General features: G+C 42.5%; 1 protein-coding gene across 1 annotated transcript in view; it reads left to right on the top strand.

Annotated features, from left to right (window-relative positions):
- The window catches only part of RXFP1 (relaxin family peptide receptor 1), a 267,825-nt gene extending 265,140 nt beyond the window's left edge, over positions 1 to 2,685 (top strand). The window contains 1 exon segment of the mRNA XM_029603880.1: positions 1,574 to 2,685. Coding sequence (XP_029459740.1) covers positions 1,574 to 1,875 — 302 coding nt within the window. The 3' untranslated portion in view covers positions 1,876 to 2,685.
- Positions 2,686 to 18,263: the final 15,578 nt, after the last annotated feature.

Raw genomic sequence — 18,263 nt, forward strand, 5'->3', positions numbered from 1 at the left:
TTCGGCACTTTAGGTTTTTCAAACCTGGCCGCTGCAGCATGATGGTCCCCCGGCCAGTGATACAGCTCTCTTTGGGGCCTTCCTCTGTGTCTTCGCCGGTCCCGGAGAAGAGTGAGTTGAAGGTGATCTGAGACGCGCTATTCGTTCAGCGCGATGCCTTTGGGCCCGGGGAGACATCCGACCACAGTCTCTGCATGAGGCTTGGTCGTGATCCGTGCCCAGGCATATGTAGCAGTAATTATGTCCATCTGTTATGGACATAATTTTGCCACATTGGCAGTATTTAAAACCGGATGGCTTGGGAACCATCACTGCCAGAAAATGTATGACGAAAAAATTAGAAAAATCCAAAAAAAAAAAATTGCAAAAATGTGAGACGAGGAGATAGAGAGAAAAAACCCCGCGTGCTATCAGCTCGCGGAAAAAAAAGAGACTGAGGAGAAAAAATGGAATTGCACGGGAAGACGACTGCACAGACGCACAGAGTCAAAAACTCTGTCACTACTTGAGAGAAACTCCGCCTACTCCGGTCGCATCGATGCTCTCAGAAAGCATGGCTAATTCAGCCTGCTATCAACGGGAAAAAATCTTATCTCATGCATATTCATTGTAGATATCCTGGAAACCAAATCTGTTTGTGGCTCTTGAAGACCGCAGTTGGCCACCCCTGTACTACATAGTCATCTTTAGGCCTATGCGGTGGGACCTGGTGTGGCTACTAGAGATGTGAATCGTGTGCCAGATCGTCTTAACGATCAGATTCGGCTGGGGGGGGGGGAATCTGATCATTAAGATATGTGAATTGGAATCGGAAACGATTCCAATTCACATTGCTAGGGAGGCCCGCGCCGCTAAAAAAAAAAAAACCACCCGACCCTTTAAATCGACCCCCCCTCCCGACCCCCCCAAAACCTTTTAAAATTATCTGGTGGTCCAGGGGGGCCTCAGGGAGAGATCCAGGGGGGCCTCGGGGAGAGGAGAGATCCATGGGGGCCTCGGGGAGAGATTTCTCGGCATCAGCTGTTCTAAAAAAAAAAAATGGCGCCGATGCCCCTTTGCCCTTACCATGTGATAGGGTATCCGTGCCATTGGCCGGCCCCTGTCACATGGTAGGAGCACTGGATGGCCGCTCCAATTTCGGAGCGGCCTTGGAGGGAACAGGCAGCGCACGCCGGGCTCGGCGCGTGCAAGTTGCACAAATGTGCACCCCCTTGCGCGCGCCGACCCTGGATTTTATAAGATACGCGCGGCTACACGCGTATCTTATAAATCCAGCGTACTTTTGTTCGCGCCTGGTGCGCGAACAAAAGTACGCACTCGTGCAATTTTATAAAATCCGGCCCTAAGCTTCCAATACAGTGTACATGTTGTAGGTATGGTGTTAACACACCTAAACTACACCATTGTTTTCAAGCATACAAGGTATTCTCATACTTTTAGCTGCACAACAATCGGCACTCATTTCATTTTGGCTTAAATACATGTGTACTTTTGCTATTAGGCACCCTATTGAATTTTTACTCAAATGCATGTCTTGTTAAATGTTCCATGTAATTCTTGCTATACTTTTCAGGAAGCATAAGTTCCTGGGTGGTGATTTTCATACTTCCAATCAATAGTGCTCTCAACCCTATACTCTACACTCTGACAACAAGACCCTTCAAAGAAATGTGCCGTCAAATCTGGAATAACTACAAGCAGCGGAAATCCATAGGAAACAAAAACAAACCAACAGCATACAGATCTTCATTATTCTGGGTGGAAATGTGGCCTCTGGGGAATATGTCGCCAACATTAAGTCATCCAGAACTTTATACCGATGCCTCTGAAATGTCTGTTGCCTCGCATTCGACACAATTGAACTCCTATGCATGACGATGTGTTTCAAGTATCGTGTTCACATTGTATTTTACACCACAACAAATTCACTGTTTCTTCCAACAGTGAAGAAAGAAATGACCATCATAATGTACTGGTCTAAACTTGTGTTGTCTCCATCTTACAGTTGAACACTTATGGAGATCCTGTGACCTTTTCTGCCAGACTCTAGCTATACACCATATAAGTTTATTTATTTTCTGTTCATTTGTTTCGTCTGATGAAGGTCCTTTACCAAAACATCACAGATGTAAGGATTTGGTGATATTTTGGGGTTTGTATTGCACTTGGACCATATTAGTTTTCACATATTTAAGGCAAATGAGTTATACGTTATATTGAGGATATATGAGGAATATTATTCAAGGCTTTTCAGAGAGTTTAAGGCACCTATATCCCTGGTGTGGTATCTGATATCCTCACTATCTCTACTTCATAATTTTTAGGTTGATGTCACATCTGGTGTTTATATGATTAGACCCTTTGGAATTCTTTAGGCTACCTCTGTTCGCTCTGCTACATTTTCTTTATGAAGTTAAAGCCTGCTCTCTCTATTGATTTAGTACTTAGCTGGTGTTGGCCAATATTCAATAAACAAACAAACAGAAATACCAAGTTGTGTATGGATGGACATTAAAGAGCAAAAGCATCCGTTGTGGAGTGAAAGGCTCAGAATAAGGAGTTTGTTAAATGATTTATTCATGTTGATATTACGAGTTTGTTATAGAAGGTTTCAATGTAACGGTTTGCATAATTGATCAGGTTTTTGTACTTAAGGCCAACTATAATTCGTTGCTTGCTTATTTTGGTAAAGATGTAAAAAAAATAAATAAAATAAAATGCTTCTTCCTATCGAGATTATCGGTATTTGAGGAAATGAATGGCTTAAAAGCAGAGGCGCCTTCCCTGCTTTGGAGTGATCTGCTTCCTACATTTGGAGCATTCTGGTTAAAGGTTTAATACGCAGAATTATTCACATCATTGGACATTTCACTTTTTTTTAAATCTGAAACATTCAAAGTCACAAACAGTTCTTTACTTCAATTACAAAGACACTACAGCTTGCAAGATGGAATGTCTTGATAACAAAATCATTCTTTCACAGTTCGGTATGAAAAAAAATCTTGTTTCTAGTACTGTTGTGTATAATACTGCTTCTTTTAGAAATAAAGGCACCCAAGGCTTTCATCTAGTTTATTTCATCATTATGTGTTTTGTTTCTGTTGCTTTTCATCCACTTAAATGTCATCAGCTAAGAGGCACTTTGAGGCATAAGTATTAAAGCATGTTAAATTTAGCCATTCAGATATGATGACAAAATTCATCGTGCTGTAAAGACACATTATCACACTATATACTAAGATAAACTAAATTGGGGAAAAGAAAGCATTTCATGGGTCCCTGTAAGTGATCGACGGTGACACTACTGCCCATGCTATAAGGGTCTTTTAAATTTGACATAAGAATATTAAATTTAATACAAGATTGAATAATATAATTTTAAAATTTGATACAAGCAATTAATATAGAACACCATTCAGCATTAGATCGTGATTGAGTCAGTGGTATTGTGGTTATTTTACCCTCTTAGTTGGATTGTTTTGTATTAGTGCCTAAGATAAACTATGCCATAGTAGTTCAGGCTGAATGTTATTGCTATATCATGACTTTCTAGTAATAAGATAGGGAAACGTGGTAAGAAGACAGGAAAGGAAAGTCTGGGTGTTGAATTAATTATTGGGTTTATAAGAATCAGAGTACAATGATGAGACCAGAAAGGAGAAATGTAAGCTTGTCTGTTCATTTCCTTTTCTTGAATCCAGCCAGATCAGTGTAGATGCATGGGTTTATGCTTCCCTACCAGCAGATGGAGACAAAGAACATCATGTTTGTTGACATCACCCCTTGAGACCCATGCTCACCTCAGCCTACCAATATTCAGTGTAACAAGATGGACAACTGTCAACCACTTCTTTCAACCCCCACCCCTAAGTAGGGAAATCCCAAAACAGGAGATATCAAAACTTGAACTCAGACAGGTAGGCCACCAGTTAAGACCCTGAATCCATTCTGAATAACTGCATTCACTTTCTAGCAGTCCAGAGCAGTTCTGGACTGGTCTAGCTAGACTCAAGTAAAAGAAATTAGCAGGTAAGATTCAATTTCTCCATCTTCTTCATTCAAATCATCCAGATAAGCTATGCCTTATCTGGATGAGACACTGCCAGCACTGTTCTCAAGCCACCATAGCCAAAGGCCACCTCTTCCAAGGCTCAGACATCAAGCCGAGAATGCTTCATGAAGGAATTTAAGGAAGCTCACATGGCCACTCTGCAAATTTCTACTGGAGAAAATAACGGCAATCTACCCACAAAGAAGCCTGTGATTTGGTAGAATATGCCTGTGGCCCCTTGACAATGGCAAACACTTATTTATTTATTATTTATTTTAATTTTTTCTATACCGGCATTCGTGAAAATATCACATCAAGCCGGTTTACAATAAACAATGGGTGATAACCGGAATAGAGAACGAAATAATATGAACTATAAATAATATAGATGCAGTTACAATAAACAGGGAGACGTACAACTAGGAGCAAGAAGAAGACAAGATAGAAACTTTAACAAAGTGTATAAACCTGTAGAATGGAGGAATTTCCAAAAATGGATGTTTGAGAATTACAATGAATTGTTCCGTACAAGTATGTAGTTTAACAATAAAGGCGAAATCATAAGTAATGAAGATTCTGGATGATAATAATGCTTAGGGGTAGGATACCAGGATGGTTATAATAATAAAATATGTTGATTGGAGGTTGAAAATCGGATAGAATAGTTTTTAATCTGCGTCTGGGAAGGCTTGTTTGAAAAGCCATGTTTTAAGTCTTTTTCTGAAAGTCAGTAAGCAGGGTTCCTGTCTAAGTTCCGTTGGTATGGAGTTCCAAAGCGTGGGTCCTGCTGTGGAGAAAGCCCTATCTCTGTAAGTTATGTGGAGGGAAGTTTTGGAAGGCGGTACTTGTAGTGACTCTTTGTAGTACTCTCTTATGGGTCTGGAGGAAGTATGTTTTATGAAAGGGATTTGTAGGTTGAGAGGGGCGATTTGTTGGATGGATTTGTAGATTATGGTGATTGACTTATAAAGAATTCTGAAATGAATTGGTAGCCAGTGTAATTCTTTAAGGATTGGGGAAATGTGCTCTCTTCTCTTTGTATTAGTTAGGATTCTGGCTGCAGTATTTTGAACCATTTGTAGTGGTTTGGTGTGTGCTGATGGGGTACCTAATAATAAAGAATTGCAATAGTCTAACTTGGAGAAGATTATTGCTTGTAGGATAGTCCTGTAGTCATGGTTGTGGAACAGTGGTCTTATTCTTTTTAGAACATGCAGTTTATGAAAGCAGTCTTTAGTAGTTTGGTTTATGAAAGCTTTTAAATTAAGTCTATTATCGATGATTGCGCCCAAATCTCTTACTTTTGTTGTTTGTAAATTAGTTTGAGGAATTGTGGGTGTGTGGCAGATCTCAGAGGATATGAGAAGGAGTTCCGTTTTTGAGGAATTTAGGATTAAATTCATACTGGAAAGGAGGGAGTTGATTTCTTGTAGACAATAATCACAAAGCTCGAGGGTTTTTTTAATGGATTCTTTGATTGGTATTACAATTTGGATATCGTCGGCATACAGGTAGTGTTTAAGGTTCAAATTGGTTAAAAGCTGGCAGAGAGGGAAGAGGTAGATGTTAAAGAGGGTAGGTGAGAGGGATGAACCCTGGGGAACTCCTTGTGATGAAGGGTAGCGTTTAGATTCTTTGCTGTGTATTTTTACCTTGAAGCCTCTATTTTTTAAGAATGAGTGGAACCAGGACAGTGCAGAGCCCGTTATGCCGATGTTCAATAGTTGGTTTAAGAGCATGGAGTGGTTAACAGTATCAAAGGCGGCTGAGAGGTCCAAGAGAATCAAAAGATAGGACTGGCCTTTGTCTAGGCCTAGGATGAGGTAGTCTGTTAAGGAAATTAGGAGAGATTCTGTACTTAACGATTTCCTGAAGCCATATTGTGAAGGGTAGAGAATTTTGTGGTCTTCCAGGTAGTCTGATAATTGAGAGTTAACCAGTTTTTCCATGACTTTAGCAATGAACGGGAGGTTTGAGATAGGGCGAAAATTGGAGGGGTCGTCTGGGTCTAACTTTGGTTTTTTCAAGAGCGGCTTGATTGATGCCATTTTGAGGTCGTCAGGGTAGAGTCCTTTAGATAAAGAGCAATTGATTATGTCTGCCAGAGCTTTGGATATGGTGTCCGGAATAAGGAGGAGTAATTTGGAAGGGATTTGGTCTAATGGGTGTGTCGATGGTTTCATATTTTTCAGTATTCTATGGATTTCCGAAGTTGTAGTGGGTTCCAATGTGTTGAGTGAGATGTTTTTGTTATGGTGTATAAAGGTACTATGAGGGGAAGAAGTATTGAGCAAATTCTTAGAAAGAAGGTTGGCTATTTTGTTGTTGAAGAAGAGGGCAAGTTCCTCTGCTTTTTCTTGGGCTTTGTTAAATGGAATGTCAGGTATTTGGATTTGAGTTAAGTTGGAGACGTAGGCGAATAGGGCTTTAGCATCAAAGATCAAATGATGAATCTTATGAGCATAGAAGTCTCTTTTGATTTTTAGCAAGGAATTTTTGTAGTGATGGAGAGCAAATTTGTAGGTAGAGAGGGTGGACGCTGAAGGAGATTTGCGCCATTTGCTTTCTTTCCGTCTGAGGGAAAGTTTTAGATTTTGTAGTTCTTCATTAAACCATGGTTGTTTTTTTGGAAGGTTGTGTTTTAGTTTTTTAGTTGTTAGAGGACAGAGTTTATTAGCTGCAGTTTCTGTGATATTATTCCAAGAATGAAGTGCTGAATTTGGAGAGGAAAGGTCCATATGGGGAAGTTCTAAAATTAGGTGGTTGTGGAGGTCCTCGGATGTACATATTTTCCTATAGGAGAATTGTTGTTGAGGGGCGAGGGAGCTGTTTTTTTGTGCAAGTGTGATGGTGGTCGAGATTAGAGAGTGGTCCGACCAGGGTACTGGTTCGCAGATTGGTTGAGTTGAATTAGAGATACCAGAATTAGTGAAGATGAGGTCCAATGTGTGACCTGCTTTATGGGTGGGTTCCTTGATAATTTGGTTGAAACCTAAAGCAGATAAGGCGGTAATGAGAGTTTTCCCATTTGTAGATAGAGAGGGATTGTTAACATGTAAATTGAAGTCGCCGAGTATAATTGCTGGAGAATCTAGATTGATGTGGGAGACTATTAATTCCAGAAGAGGAGAGGCATCTGAGTCGAGAAGGCCTGGGGGAGCATATACAAGAAGGATTTGAAGATAGTTTGATTTGAAAAGGCCTGTTTCCAGTTTGTTAGGAGAGTTGACTGTGTATTGGGTGAAATTCAAATCTTTTTTGGTAGCAAGAAGAATTCCTCCACCTTTTCTTTTCTGTCGGGGAATTGAGAAGAAGTCATATGAATGTGTAGGTAATTGGTTAATTAGTGCAGTGTCTGTCGGTTTGAGCCAAGTTTCTGTTATAGCGCATACGTCAGGATTTGCATCTAGGAGAAGATCGTTGAGAATGGGCGTTTTCTTAGTGATGGATTGGGCGTTGAATAGAAATAGTGAGAAAAATGTTAGCCCTAGTAATTGTGTAAAGGGAGACGCAATAATGGGAATGAGGGCTTTATAGGTGTGAGGATGAGAAATCAGAGACTTACTAGTTGCGTTATGTCTTCTGTGATGGAGAATCGGAATCGAGAGACCACAGAGCATGATGGTTAGAAATAGTCGAATGTCTTGTTGTTATTTTTGAAGAGAAGAATTAATGGTTTGTTGTATGAATGGGGGTGGATAGGTAGGAGAGATTCACAGTAGTTTTGTGATTGAGGTTTGAATGAGATGTGAAGTTAGAATGCAGATTGCTTGTAGGCTTGGAGAATGGTCGAGTGATTTGAAGGACTGGTAATTGAAGAAGAGTGGTAGATGTTGATTGTTAAGGGAGCGTGTTGTGCCTCCGGGGTGCACGAAGGGGCGCACAAAGGGGCAAGCCCCTTTGTCGCGCTCCTTCGGCGCGCGACACTTAGCTACATAGGCTGATCTTATTGCTTCCTTAATCCATTATTTGTCACAAATGTGGGGTTTAGGAATACACTCTCAGAAGTAAGGCAGGAAATGGATCTATCTTCATTCTAGCCAGTCCACTCCCCCACAAGCTGAGCCCTTGGGTTCTGGGAGCCAGTAGGACTTAGTTGGACAGGCTGGATAAGCTGGTCAGGGCCAGACAGATACAGGCTAAAGGTAGTAAGCAGAGATAGACTGGAACAGTCTATGATGACTGGATACAGAAGCAGGCAAGAAGCTGAGGACTGGAAGCTGGAACAGGTACAGAGCTGTGGACTGGGTAATGGGACAGGCAGGAAGCAGTGGATTGGGTACTGAAACAGACAGGAGCTATGGACAGGATACTGGGGATTGGACTGGACAGAGCACAAGACAGACAATGGCAGGACTCAAACAAGGCAGACTAAAGCAGGATTTACACAAAGCAGGCAAGGTAAGAACCAACAAGGATCACACAGAACACAGAACATATAAGCCCAAAGACAGCAAGGCTAGGAGGCCCAAAAGCCACTGAGTAAGGCTAGGACTGAGAAATCCCCAGAGATAGATATAAGACAGAAGGCCTGGCCACAGAGCAAGGTAAGTCTGGGTAGGCCACAGAGCAAAGTAAGGCAAGGAGAAAGAAGGCCACAAGGCAAAGCAGAGAGCAAGATAGCTTGACAACAAAAGGCAAGAAAGCCTGGGAAGACCACAGAGCTAGATATAAGACAGAAGGCTGGAAGCCACTGAGCAGGAACAAAAAAAAAAAAAAAAGAGAGACCAGGTCAAGGATCCAAGAATGACTCGATGAGACAGCGAGGAGGTTCTGGCAAGGCAAGTCTAAATAGAGCTGGGGCTGGGTGTGGTACAGGCAAGGAGGAGGAGCCTGGCAAGTTCTGAAAGCCAAACCAGATGAGGACTCCTAGTGGAGAGAAGCTACATTACAGGCTGATAGGTTGGTCATAGAGGAGCTGGCTTCAGTGACTGAGAGCAAGCAGAGTCTGTTAGAGGCCTCTGCTGGTGAGGAGGGAGTCATAGCAGGAGGCAGCAGAGTAGGATGAGGCTGCATAACAGACAAAATCCTACCATATTATATAGATGCTTTCGATGCACCACTGAATAGCATAAAGTTATAGTCCTAAAGTTATAATTATTTATATTTAGTTACATGGACTAAAGTTTGTTTGAGTGGAGTTGCTTTTGGTTTGGATTACGACTGAGCTGTTTTTCAATTTTTATTTTTGGGATGGCAGTGGGGAACGGATGGTAAAAAAGTTGAATTGGTTGGTAGGGTGCTGGGGCAGATTGGGCTATCAGGGCTTTGGGCATGCCCTATTAGGCCGGTCAGGTACCTGGTGTTGATCGCAGTGGCCTCATGCTGTGGAGTCACTGCGATCAACACCAGGTCCCTGCAGCAGCTCTTATAGAGCAGGAATCTCCCCTGAGGCTCTCTGCTTCATTGCATTTATTTTCAATTTCTCTGAGGCTTTCTCGTCCTTTTCCTACACTTGGCATCAGCCATGGTGGCAGGAAACATTTGAATGCCTCCAGTTGCATGAGCTCTGCACATTCAGCCTCCAGTTGCATGAGCTAACGCACATTCAGCCACTGCCTTAAAATCGCCTACAGCTCTCTGCCAATGGCCTCATCCTCCAGCCACAGTAAAAGAAAACAAAAAACAGTAGGAGGTCTTGTAGCCCACCCCTTCCCAAGCCAAAGAAGACCTCATCCTGAAGCATTAACTGGCTGCCCATCCGTTCTCCAGGGGCCATGCCTTTGTCCCCACCACCACCATCACTAATGTAAGATAAAACTTTTTTTTTTATTTGTAATTATGTCAGTGAGTCACTGAGCTCAATGAGAGAGTGCATGGGTATGGACAAGCATGTGTGTCTATGAGTATGCATGTAAGCGACTATGTCTGTGTGTGTGTGCACATGTGAATGAGCAAATGTGTGTCAGCATACATATGCCTGTACTAGAGAGGTCTGTGCACATACACCCTCCCCCATCCAACTAATCCTCAATCTCAGGTTGACTAGATTCAAAAGTTCCCAGGTATGAAGAGCAGGGGATTTTAAATCCTTATTAGTTTTAACTATTATTTGATTTATCTGCTGTTTGGAAACATAGTATTGGTATTTGGGAATTTTTAAAAATTTGAATGTCTTTAATTATTGGATATGAATATTATTCATCAGCTTTTTTGAAATATTTTTTATTAATATGCTTTTACTATTATGATTGATGTTTTATATTTCATTTTATCGTTTGATGTTTTGATGAATGTTTCTGTTTTTCCATTGTGGCATGGCCTAGAGGCTGGCTTATTGCAGTTTCAACTTTGATTTTTGTCTGCATATTTTTATTTATGCATTCTGGGGGTTTTTTTAAACCTGTATGTAACCGAGGTGCAGTATTCTGCTAGTGTGTAGTGTCTTTGCAGAGATCTGTTGCAGTCCAGCTTATTCTCTTTTCTCAGTAGGAAATATATTGGTGTTCTGGGGTCTGGTGTAATATCTGCAGTGTTGCCTTTTCCATAGTTAGGGTTATTATTGAGTGCGGGCAGTTCGTGCTCTTTTGGAATGGGAGGTTTACTATATTTTAATTGTAGTTCAGTTTATTCATGGCTTTCTGAGGGCCAAGCCCACACACAATACAATAGGCTTAATATCATACAGCAGGAATGACCAACTTTGCTCCTCAAGTGCCACAAACAAGTCTGGTTTCCAGATTATCCACAATGAATATGCATGAGATAGATGTGAATGCACTACCTCATTGCATACAACTATACCTCAAGCATATTTAATCTGGAGATCCTGAAAAGCAGACCTGTTTGTGGCTTTGAGGACCAGAAAAGACCACCCCTGCTATATGGGTTCCATACCAGGGTATTCTGGTTGGCATTATAGCAGCACCCACGGATATAGAAACATAGAAACATAGAAACATAGAAATGACGGCAGAAGAAGACCAAATGGCCCATCTAGTCTGCCCAGCAAGCTTCACACATATTTTCTCTCATACTTATCTGTTTCTCTTAGCTCTTGGTTCTAGTTCCCTTCCACCCCCACCTTTAATGTAGAGAGCAGTGATGGAGCTGCATCCAAGTGAAATATCTAGCTTGATTTGTTAGGGGTAGTAGCTGCCGCAATAAGCAAGCTGCACCCATGCTTATTTGTTTTACCCAGACTATGTTATTAGCCCTTATTGGTTGTTTTTCTTCTCCCCTGCCGTTGAAGCAGGGAGCTATGCTGGATATGCGTGACGTATAAGTCTTCTCCCATGCCGTTGAAGCAGAGAGCCATGCTGGATGTGCATCGAAAGTGAAGTATCAGGCACATTTGGTTTGGGGTAGTAACCGCCGTAACAAGCCAGCTACTCCCCGCTTTGTGAGTGCGAACCCTCTTTTCTTCTCCCCTGCCGTTGAAGCAGAGAGCTGGATGTGTGAAGTATCAGTTTTTTCTTCTCCCCTGCCGTTGAATCAGAGAACTTTGCTGTATATGCATTGAAAGTGAAGTATCAGGCTTATTTGATTTGGGGTAGTAACCGCCGTAACAAGCCAGCTACTCCCCTCTTTGTGAGTGTGAATCCTTTTTTCCACATTTCCTCTTGCTGTTGAAGCTTAGAGCGATGTTGGAGTCACAGTAAGCCTGTGTATGTTTATTTAATAAGGGTATTGACTCCAGGCAGTAGCCATCATTCTGGCGAGTCACCCACTCTTCATTGGCAGCCTCTTGACTTTATGGATCCACAGTGTTTATCCCACGCCCCTTTGAAGTCCTTCACAGTTCTGGTCTTCACCACATCCTCCGGAAGGGCATTCCAGGCATCCACCACCCTCTCTGTGAAGAAATACTTCCTGACATTGGTTCTGAATCTTCCTCCCTGGAGCTTCAAATCGTGACCCCTGGTTCTGCTGATTTTTTTCCTTCGGAAAAGGTTTGTCGTTGTCTTTTGATCATTAACACCTTTCAAGTATCTGAAAGTCTGTATCATATCACCTCTGCTCCTCCTTTCCTCCAGGGTGTACATATTTAGATTCTTCAATCTCTCCTCGTACGTCATCCGATGAAGATCCTCCACCTTCCTGGTCGCCCTTCTCTGTACCGCCTCCATCTTGTCTTTGTCTTTTTGAAGGTACGGTCTCCAGAACTGAACACAGTACTCCAGGTGAGGCCTCACCAAGGACCTGTACAAGGGAATAATCACTTCCCTTTTCTTACTCGATATTCCTCTCTCTATGCAGCCCAGCATTCTTCTGGCTTTAGCTATCGCCTTGTCGCATTGTTTCGCCGACTTCAGATCATTAGACACCATCACCCCAAGGTCCCTCTCCTGCTCCGTGCACATCAGCCTTTCCCCCCCCATCGAATACAGTTCATTCGGATTTCCACTCCCCATATGCATGACTTTGCACTTCTTGGCATTGAATCTCAGCTGCCATATCTTCGACCACTCTTCCAGTTTCCTTAGATCCCGTCTCATTCTCTCCACTCCTTCCGGCGTGTCCACTCTGTTGCAGATCTTAGTGTCATCCGCAAAAAGACAAACCTTACCTTCTATCCCGTCCGCAATGTCGCTCACAAAGATATTGAACAGGACCGGTCCCAACACCGATCCTTGCGGTACACCACTTAAAACCGCTCTCTCTTCAGAGAAGGTTCCATTTACCATCACACATTGTCTTCTGTCCGTCAACCAATTTGCAATCCAGGTCACCACCTCGGCACTCACTCCCAAGCTTCTCGTTTTATTCACCAGTCTCCTGTGCGGAACCGTATCAAAAGCTTTGCTGAAATCCAATTATATGATATCGAGTGCTCTTCCTCTATCCAATTCCTTGGTTACCCAGTCAAAAAAGTCAATCAGATTTGTCTGACAGGATCTTCCTCTGGAGAATCCATGCTGCCTCTGGTCCATCAATTCTCCGGACTGTAGATAGTTCACTATTCTCTCTTTCAACAGTGACTCCATTACTTTTCCCACCACTGAAGTGAGGCTAACTGGTCTGTAGTTACCAGCCTCCTCTCTGTTCCCACTCTTGTGAAGAGGGACCACCACCGCTCTTCTCCAATCACTCGGCACCACTCCCGTTTCTAGGGATCTATTGAACAGGTCGCACAGCGGTCCCGCCAGCACATCTCTGAGCTCCCTCAGTATCCTTGGATGAATCCCATCAGGCCCCATGGCTTTGTCCACTTTCAGATTCTTTAGCTCTTCCCATACATTATCTACTGTAAATGGATTTTCCTCTGTTCCGCTTCCCTCCAGTTTCTTGTTGTGTAGAGATGGTCCTTCTCCAGGGTCTTCTTTAGTGAACACAGAGCTGAAGTATTCGTTTAATATTTCTGCCATTTCTTCGTCTCCCTCCACACATTGATCATTTCCACCTTTCAATTTCACTATACCACTTTGGACTTTTCTCTTTTCGCTGATGTATCTGAAAAATGTTTTGTCACCATATTTTATCTCCTTGGCAATCCTCTCTTCTGCTTGACTTTTTGCCAACTTGATTAATTTCTTAGTCTCCCTCAGTTGAATCAGATATTCTTCTTTGTGCTCCTCCCTTTGGGATCTTTTGTATTTCTTGTATGCAGTTCTTTTAGCTTTAATTTTGTCAGCCACCTCCTTTGAGAACCAGATAGGTTTCATTTTTCTTTTGCTTTTCTTTACATTTCTAACATATAGAGCAGTTGCCTTGGCGATTGCTCCTTTTAGATTGGTCCACTGTTGATCCACATCTCTCTCATTTTCCCATCCATTTAGTTCTTCCTCTAGGTACTTCCCCATTTCCTCAAAGTCTGTGTTTTTGAACTGTAAAACTCGGGTCTTTGTGGTTCTTTTCCCTATTCTTTTAGTGATATTAAACCATACCGTTTGATGATCACTGGTGCTGAGGTGGGCGCCCACCTTGACATCAGAGACGATTTCTCCATTATTGAGCACTAAGTCGAGAATAGTTCCTTCTCTCGTGGGTTCCAATACCATTTGTTTGAACAAAGATACTTGCATAGATATAATATGCAAGTTGTGATATTTTTACCTCAGAAGACTGTACTCTATCCTTTTACATGTACAATCTGTTATAAATGCATAATTTTTTATTGGGTGTGGTGAGGGTGGGTTCAAGGCTGTAAGGTTTGCCTAGAGCACCTTATATTCTGGCACTGGCCCCATGTGGGAAAGCAGGACTCCCATCTGGAACTATTCTGCTTTGGGGCAGTAGCTCTCTCTCCAAAGCTTCAGGGGAAGCTGGTATCATGGACCATTTCTGGCCCTCACTCCCCTGCAGCAGAGTGGCAGAGCAGAGCTTGTGGAACCATAAAAGGAATAGAAAGTGTGGAGCATACAGGCAATGGGAATACACTAGAGGGGCAGGGGAAGGGTGGAGGCAAGCTGAAGTCACTGAAAGAGAGGGGTGAGTCAGGAAGACATGTCTTTGCATGGTTAGAGAGGCTTCTGAGTTGGCTGGGCTGAGCTCTGAGAGACAGCTGCCTGTGAAACCAGCGAGTCTGCTAGATAGTGCCAACGGGAAAGGGAGCGTGCTGCTGCAGACTGGGGAAGATCCAGCAGCAAGAACTTTACATAATGAGGTGGCAGGAGGCACTTATTGACTGAGCACATGAGCAGCAGCACATTAGTACAGTGTACGTGTGTATCTGACACTGGCTGGTGGCATGGTTACCTCATTGCTTGACAGTTGGTTCAAGAGCTGAGTGGCTGACAAGAGACTTTAACAGGAATCCAGGATAATATATGAGAACATTTACCAAATTTGAGGAAGGGGGCCAACCCATTGAATGGATCTTCAGCTTAGTTTGCTTATCCCTGGTCTGGGATGTGATTTACTTAGTTATTCAGAAAAAATATGAAGTTTATGTTGGAGATATTTTGGCTCAAATCTGCCAGGCTCTAGGTCAAATGATGGACCCCCTCAAGGTTTGTCTTGACATGCTTTCTGGGTGCTGTTGAAGCATGTGCTGCACAGAAAGTGCATGAGGGAGCTAGACAGTATCCCCTGGGCTGATTGTAGGAAACTATCTGCACCGGTAGGGTAATAGATTTTATGGTGCTATTTTTACTATACACCGCTTTGGACAACCCAATTAGGCTGATAAGACAGTCTAGAAAAATATTCTAATACAGTCATTAGTCACCTTCAGCTACTAAAGAAGAACTCTATATACGTACCCTCGGGGAAGCTCATCATAGACTTCCAGACGCAATTTCCTCTTAAAGCAGGGAAGAAAGACCATCTGATTAAGATGGAACTGCAACACCAACTTAGGAAGAAAGGAAGTAACTGCATCCTCTGAAAACCTCAAAAAAGGTTCCCTTTGTGACTAAGCCTGCAATTCCAAAATCCACCTAGCCAAACAAATAGCTACCAGAAACATTGCCTTAAGAGCAAGATCCTTAAGCAGCACTTTCCCGAGTGGCTTAAGAGAAGGCCACTTAGGGATTTCAGAACCAAATTTTAAATCCCAGGAAGCCTAATATGCTTTACTTCCCTTATGAAACTGAGATAAAATGCTCTTCCCAAAAGCTAAGCCCTGTATCAGGCAATATTAGCTTCCTGAACTTTCAGAGAATTTAGGACCAAACCTTTCTCCAAGCCTGCTTAAAAGATGACCAAGACAGCTATTGCCAAAGCTCATCAGGCCATTAGTTCTTTTCTCTGCCCACTACACTTCAAACACTCTCCAGACTCTTATATACACTAGAAAACATAGAGACCTTTCTGGCATGCAAAAGAATCACTCTTAGGTATCCGTTTTTCTCAAACATGCCCTCTCAAGGGCCATGCCAAAAGGCAGAACTGAGACAGGTCTATGTGTACTACAGGACCCTGGGAAAATGGCAACTTAGATTGAGGTAACACCAAAAGGTTCTTATTCTGACAAGTCTCATCAGATCTGCATACTCTGGCTATCTGAGTCAGTCAGGGACCAACAAAATCACCAGACTTTGAGGCACCTTTATCCTCTACAATACTCTGCCCAGCAAGGGCCCCAGAGGAAACATACAGGAGATCCCACACAGGTCACTTCTGAATCAGGCATCCAACCTGACAGACTTTCTCCTTCCTGAGCCTAAAAAATGTTCTGCCTTGGCATTCCTTTCAGTAACCATCAAATCCATCTCTGGTTCTCCTCATCTGTCCATTATCAGTGAGAATGCTGCCTCCATCTCCCACTCTTCTGGATCAGGAGTGTTTCAGCTTAGGAAATCACTACTCTGTATGCTTCTCTGCCCACCTTAGCATGAGATCTGCTTCTCCCACAGTCTGAGGACTTTTCTGGTCCCTCCCTGAGAAATTAACAAATGCTATTGCATTGCTCATGAGAATTCTGACCACTTGTCTAAGGACAGGAGCAAAACAGAAGCACCCTTATCATTTATTTCCAGTCAATTGATTGATTGGCTTCTGTTGGACTGAGTCATCTGATCCCAATAGCACACTCACCATCCAAAAAGATTGGCATTGATCATTACTTTTATCCAAGAGGAAGAAACAAGTTTCACCCCCTTCTCCAGGTTTCTGACCATTAGCCACCAGCCCAGACTGGTTCTGATTTCCACCAGCAATGGGAGTCTCATGAACAGACCCAAGACTGGGGGGAACCACTTTGATCACAAAGTTCTTGGCAGGGGCCTCATATGTGTGTTCTCACCCATGGCATCAAATTCAGTGTCACTACCATTGAACCTAAGATTTGGAGGTAATCTCATATCTTGGGACTCCACATTGCCAACAGACTTTGCACTTGACCCTGAAGCTTCCTTCATCATGGTAGACAACATCCTTCCTGCATGTCAAAACAAGCCCCCAGGTATTCCAAATTCTAGGATGGAACCAAACCTGTTATTGGCAAAATTGGCCACCTACAATAACTGCACCACCTGGCAGTGACCACCTCACTCTTTGCCACTGACTTCGTTCTGATCAGCCAACCATCCAGATAGATCAAAATCCCTTCTTGATGTAGAACTGCTACCATTACGATCACCTTGGAAAAGATTCTTGGGGCTGTTGCCATGCCAAACATAAGTAATCAGGATTGCATGTTACCTCCCTGGGTGGCGAACCTCAGCTACTATTGATGCTCCTCATTTATGAGAATACAGAGATATGGGTCTAAGGATATCCAAACTTCTGTCTTATCACTGCCATGACCAACCTCAGAGTCTCCATTCTGAAATGAAAAATCTTCAATGCTTAGCTGAACTGCTTCAAGTCCAGAACAGGCCGAAAGGTACCTTATTTCTTGGAAACTATGAAGTTCTTGGAATACCTTCCTTATCCCCACAGCAACACCAGAACTGGTACTATTGTTCCTATGTGACAATGACAATCTTCTGTTATATTTTCCACCATCTTCTTTACAGGGAAATATAGTGAGACACCAGAAAAGCATCTAAAATGGGCTTGGAAAATTCCTTTGCATAACCTTCTCTTATTTCCTCTACAACCCACTGGCCTGTAGTAATCTGGAACCATCTCCAGCAAAACACGAATAGCCACCCACCTATATCTGTAAATCCAAAGCTTGAGTCCCTAATCCTTCATTGGACATCTCAGATATGCCCTTAATTCTCATCTCTGCCACCCCTCTCACCAAAAGTTGTGAAATCTACCAAAAGGCCAACTTTGTTGGGTGGACAAAACTTTAAGAATATAAGAACATAAGAATTGCCAAACTGGGTCAAATCTAAGATCCATCAAGCTCAGTAACCTGTTTCTAACAGTAGCCAATCTAAGTCACAAGTACCTAACAAGATCCCAAACAGCTAATGCCCAGCGATAAAATAGTGGCTTTCCCTAAGTCTACCTAGTTTGGTTTATGGCAATCTCCTCCAGGAATTTGTCCAAATCTTTTTTTTAAATCCAGCTACACTAACTGCCTTTACCACATCCTACGGCATTGAATCCCAGAGCTTAATTTTGTGTTGAGTGAAAAAGAATTTTCTCCAATTTGTTTTAAATGTGCTACTTACTAACTTCATGGAATGTCCCATAATCTTGCATTCTTTGAAAGAGCAAATGATTCACATTTACCCATTCAATTCCACTCATGATTTTATAGATCTCTATCATATACTCCCCCTCAGCCGTCTCTTCTCCACACTAAAACAGCCTTTACCTCTTTAGCCATTCCATCCCCTTTATCATTTTGGTCACCATGCTCTGTACCTTTTCCAGTTCAACTATTTTTTTTTTTTTTTTAGATGTGGTGACAAGAATTGTACACAATCCT

The sequence above is a fragment of the Rhinatrema bivittatum genome, chromosome 1 (genome assembly GCF_901001135.1).
Source record: "Rhinatrema bivittatum chromosome 1, aRhiBiv1.1, whole genome shotgun sequence".
NCBI lineage: Eukaryota > Metazoa > Chordata > Amphibia > Gymnophiona > Rhinatrematidae > Rhinatrema > Rhinatrema bivittatum.